The sequence below is a fragment of the Olea europaea genome, unplaced genomic scaffold, assembly GCF_002742605.1.
Source record: "Olea europaea var. sylvestris unplaced genomic scaffold, O_europaea_v1 scaffold8813, whole genome shotgun sequence".
NCBI lineage: Eukaryota > Viridiplantae > Streptophyta > Magnoliopsida > Lamiales > Oleaceae > Olea > Olea europaea.
This window is the reverse complement of record NW_019267277.1, coordinates 623-5,958: the sequence shown is the minus strand read 5'-3', so window position 1 is coordinate 5,958 and position 5,336 is coordinate 623. Positions and strand designations below refer to the sequence as shown.

The window sequence follows — 5,336 nt, the reverse complement described above, 5'->3', positions numbered from 1 at the left end:
GAAAATGCAAATGTGAACTAGGATGGTACAAATAAACTTTGATTTTGCCATTGAGCTTAAGTCAACTTTCATGCATTTGGACCAAACCTATGGATTTAATTATCAAAATCCACGATGTAAAATTTTCCATGCGTTGAAAAAGGAAATAAATCACTACTCCTTTCATCTCACAAAGGTATGCTTATTTTCTTTTTTTTTATTTGTCTCAAATTATAGGTCACTTTTTTGTTTTCAAGGCATAGCATCATCTTAATTTTCTAATATACCTCTATTTAATGTACCTTATTATCAACAAAAATAATGATATATAGCATAAGTGATGCTAAAATATCAGTCTATTTGAATTATGTGATATGTTCAATTAAATGTGAAATTATGCATCCATTTAATTGTACTTTTCATTGAATGGTATTTAGTCTTCGTTTGGCTCCCATTAATTTCCATTCCATTCCATTTCATCTTTCTCTCTTCTATTTTTAACCACACAATTTTCTATAAAATAATATTACACGTAAATCGAAAACTTTTCCTTCTTTTTCAATCACTCATTTTTCAAAAAAATATTATTCCACCCGTTTTCATTTCCACAAAATGAGGGCCAAATGGGGGCTTAGTGTCATTTGGATTGATTTATTTAATTATTTGTTATTTTATTATTTTTTTGGAGCTGTCCACATTAGCAATCAGATGAATATTTTTCTTTTCACTTTGTATCCTTTATTCTTCTTTTAGTTTTGTTTCCTATTCAAAAAAATTGAGTGATAAATGGATTGAATTTTTGGACTATTTTGTCCTTTCAAAATTGAGCATGTGAGGTGAAAGCACCCACTTAGTCCTTGTTTAGTTTATTTAAAATTAAAATTTTAGTAGATTTTGATCAAAGTTGATAAAAAATGTATGGTTGAAAAGTTGTGAATTTCATAAAATATATAATTAAAATTAATTATTGAATTTAATTTAAATTTTTACCAATTTTTCAACAAAATCAAATAGGGGCTTAAAATCGCCAAATCTCATGCTAAGAAGAATTGAACCTAGAAGTAAAGAATCACGACTAGTTTCACACATCTCCAATAATAGTTGACACAATTTTACCTTAATTATCGACATACCACCACTCTTCTTGTTTATTCGGATTTTTACACTTACATAATTATTTTTTAAAAACAGCTGAGGTTCCTAATTACCTCTAACACTATTACTAGATTATAGTAAAACATCCATCCAAATAAATTAAAAGATTTTATATATGGATCCACAATCATCTCCCTCATGTGTAGTGTAGTCTATAAAGGCACATGCACTATCTTTTGTTTTTCAATTTCTTAGTGTACCCTGCACTGAATGAAACACAAGAAAATGTTGTGGGAGTGAATGGTATGATACCACTCACATTTTGCACATCACATCATTACACTTCTTTATCTAATTGTCGAGCAGGACAAATTGCAGTCACACCATCTAACACTTATAATCTTTTATAGTTTTAACCCGACCTCAATGCAATGATTAGATGGAGTCGGTGTGTATCCAATGATCTTAGACCATCTCGGTAGGGTGTGATCTATAACATTTTAGCTCGTTGTTTTAGTGTAAATAGTCCTTGGAATATTTTAGTTTGAAATATGACATGTAAGATTCTTACGTATGTAAATTTATTTCTTTGAATTTTAGTAAATGAGTCATTTGGAGTACAAGATAAAGAGATTGTCAAATTTTAAAATTGATGATGAATTTGACGTGGTATCTCTCAATTCTATTAACTCGATAGATCTATGACTATAGAAACAATATCATGGTAATCTGTTGTCGTTGATAAATTCTAAAGAAAGCAAAGAATTATCTGACCTCTTTGTATCCACGCAAAAATAAAGTCAATTGGTTACTCTTTATTACCTTAAGAGGGGGTCATTCAAGAAACTCAACATGGTAGAATACGGAGAAAAGATTTAAAACTCAAATATTCCAAGGGACAAAAGAGCAAAATGCAAAAGATCCCCACCACTTGAATAAAGAAGATTGTGACCTTGATTCCTTGCACCAAACCCATTCAATTACCGAATTATATTATAACTAATGCAGAATTATATCACAAATTATTTTCAAGAAAAAGGAAATATAATTCACAGTAGAAATTTTATTTTTATTTTTTGTTTTGTTTGAATGAATTCACAGTGGAATATTCATAAGGACGGATAATATTTTTGAAATAATAAAAAAAACGTAAAGAACCAATTTTAGCTAGGGCGAGACTGACTCGAGCCAGGCTGATCAATCGGACCACCAGAAGCCGCAGCGGCGCTGGAAGAAGAAGAAGAGCCGCTGGCAACAGAAAGCAGCTCCGTCAAAGCGCTCATGGCTCGGACTTGCATTTCAAGAGCGGCTATATAATCAGTAGCCTCCTCTAAAATCACCGGCAAAGGCTCTTTTCGGCAACCGGGAACCAATCGGCCAAGAACGCGAACTTTCCGGTGTACCGCCGGTAAACTCTTCGATTTCAAACGGAATACGCTCACTTTTGTTTTCTTCTGCGGCCGGCTTTTCCCTGTGGTAACCACCATCACATTTCTCTGCCGTTTTGTGATGTTATTCTTCTTGAGAAACTTGAGCTTGAGCCGATTCGTGAGAATCGCGCGGCTCCATCGTGAGCGGCCTTTGGCGGTGGTGGCTAGTACTCTATCCGCCGCTTCACGTACAGCTCGGCCGCCCTTAGGAGTGGTGGTTTGAGCTTGTAAGCCGTTGTGTCGGACGTGGCGCAGCGCTTGAAGCAGCTTTGATGAATAAACTTGTTGCTGAGATTCGGATTTCCATTCAATTACAGAATTTTGATTCTGATTATCATTCAAATTACCTCCATGGATTTGGCTTTGGATTTTCTTCTTCCTCTTTCTTCGAATCGATGATCTCTCGGAACTCACCACAGGATTTGAAGGCAGCGATGGAGTCATTTCTACATCCATCTCTATGTATATATTTGTTCAGGTACGGAAATAGAACCTATAGATTCAATTGAAAGGATAAATACTGAGTTAGAATCGAAAGTAATGGTAGATTCAAATTCGAAGAATGCATCTCGTAAAGGAATGAAATTTAATGCGATTGATAATCGATAATTAAAAATTAGCAATAAATAAACAGATAATTTATGGTTGAGCAACCGCGCTACAAAAAAGTATTACGCAATTTCTGTCAATACATCGCATCAGGAACTAATAACAAGAAATTAAAAGAACTAGTTGATTCAACAAAAGCCTCCTGCTACGCATAGAATTAGAGTTTCAGGATCAAATAAATTTTAATTTGAGGTCTCATTTGTACGCTCTATGGTTTATACTTCAGCATCAATAAAAAAACAAAAAAAACAAAAAGATAAAGCAATAACTCGAAAATGAATCTGACACATTATTCAGAACAGTACTAACGGAAAAGATACAACAATAATACAAATATGAATTGATATTTTTCATGCTGATGTTAAAAACTTCACGCGAATCATCACCTTTAAGAACTTGAAAAACTCTGTCTTGTATTTGATTGATTCACTGCAATATCCAAAGAAATTTATTGATATATGCGTGTATATATAACGGCGGCGGTGGTGATGGAGGAGGAGAAACGGCGAGGATGAGTGAAAGAGGAGGCTTTAAGGGGATTAAGGGAGAGCAGGCGGAGGCTTAAATGGAATGATGGCAGTCAGTGTTAGAGCAAACAATTAATGGCTTTTCTTTTTTTTAATAAAAGTGTGGCAGTGGCTTTTTGGGCCATGTGGTGGGTGGGGCCCATTCACATGTGCGTATCTGTCTCCGTTACTCCTGACTTCTGTTTTGATTACTATTTTTCTTTTTTCTTTTTTTTCCCCACCAATATTTCATTTTTCTATTATTTAGTTCTGGCTGCTTGACAAAGTCTTTAACTTTTCAATAAAAATTTTAATAGATTTTAATAAATATTAATAAAATATGTGGTTGAAAAGTTAATAAAAATAGCAAGTCTCATATATTGTATTTTTAAATTTGAAGTTTGATAAGATGTAACATTCTCTAACACCCTGAACCCATGTTCTTTTCAAAAAATGTATTCTTTAACAGTAATTTAATATCATTTCAACTACACATTTTTCAATAAAATAATATTACAAATAAATTCAAAAAATTTTCTTAATTTTAACCATTCATTTTTCATCAATACATTATTTAAAAATACATTCTTATAAAAATAATGTGGCTCGGGCTAAATAGTGGAAATGGTTTCAAATTTTTGTTTGAGTTGGGTTCGAATGAATATTTTGCAACATTTGCTAGAGTTCAAATAACTTGATAGTTTATGTTGTATATAAAAAATATATTAAATCATTAAATACTTCAAAAGCAAATTCATTGTTTTCCACCAATAAGTTATGTATCAAATTTGATAAAAATTTGTATATATATATATATATAGTTCAACAAATTTTTGTGGGACAAATTGACTTAAGGATCAATGGAGAAAGATAAGATGAAAGCATCAAATAATTGGAGGGTCACTAATTCAATAATAAACTATATTATTAGTCTTTGGTTGGAAACATCACAACTCACATTAGGGTTAATTAATTGGTTAAACAAGAATATATGATCATCTAATCTAAAATAGGCACATATGGTTTAGGGTTTGGTGTTTGTAGCTTTATTTTAATTACTATTTTCATTGAAATAACAAATTGCTTATTATTTTAACTTATAATTAGCTTTTTAAAAAGTGAGACAGCCTGTTAATATATAAGCTTGAGGGCATTAACCCTATAAAGATGCTAAAGGAGAATATTTATATGCTGGCTTCTTCAATTTACATACAAAGTGACCTTTGCTTTTTTTCTTTCTTATTCATTTGAACAACACCACACCACAATAATGAACTAAAATTCATTTTAAATAAATTTAAAATTATATGCACAAGTTCTTTTTAATTATTTTGCTCGAGTCATTATTGTAACTACTGAAAGTTGCAAATCAACCAAAATAACCATATTATTTTCACTCTGCGTCTTTTGATGTTTTCTATTGATAATGCATCAAGAAAATTTCATTAAATTATACTTGTTCGCACGTCTCAATGTCTACGTCATATTTTCTCGATTAAATAGCCCCATGAAATTAAAGATTGTTTTCTCCAATCATTTTAAATAAATTTAAAGTTATATACACTAATTCCTTTTAATCATAATATTCTATTCATTATCATATCTACTGAAAGTTGCAATACAACTAAAATACCCATATTATTTTCGCTCTACATACTTTGATGCTTCTAATTGATAATGCATCAAGAACATCTCTTTAAATCATATCTATCACACA

The 5,336-nt window shown here is 31.5% G+C and overlaps 1 protein-coding gene across 1 annotated transcript; it reads right to left on the bottom strand.

Moving 5' to 3' along the window:
- Nucleotides 1-2,117: 2,117 nt before the first annotated feature.
- Nucleotides 2,118-3,706, bottom strand: LOC111392113 (transcription factor bHLH148-like). Its single transcript, XM_023017381.1, has 2 exons — nt 3,500-3,706; nt 2,118-2,997 (listed from the first exon to the last, which is right to left on the bottom strand). Exon 2 carries the CDS (start codon nt 2,958-2,960, stop codon nt 2,238-2,240), a length of 723 nt encoding a protein of 240 aa, XP_022873149.1. The 5' UTR covers nt 2,961-2,997; nt 3,500-3,706; the 3' UTR covers nt 2,118-2,237.
- Nucleotides 3,707-5,336: the final 1,630 nt, after the last annotated feature.

Excerpts from the sequence above, each read along its gene's own strand:
- LOC111392113 (XM_023017381.1), bottom strand. The coding sequence starts at position 2,960 with ATGGATGTAGAAATGACTCCATCGCTGCCTTCAAATCCTGTGGTGAGT.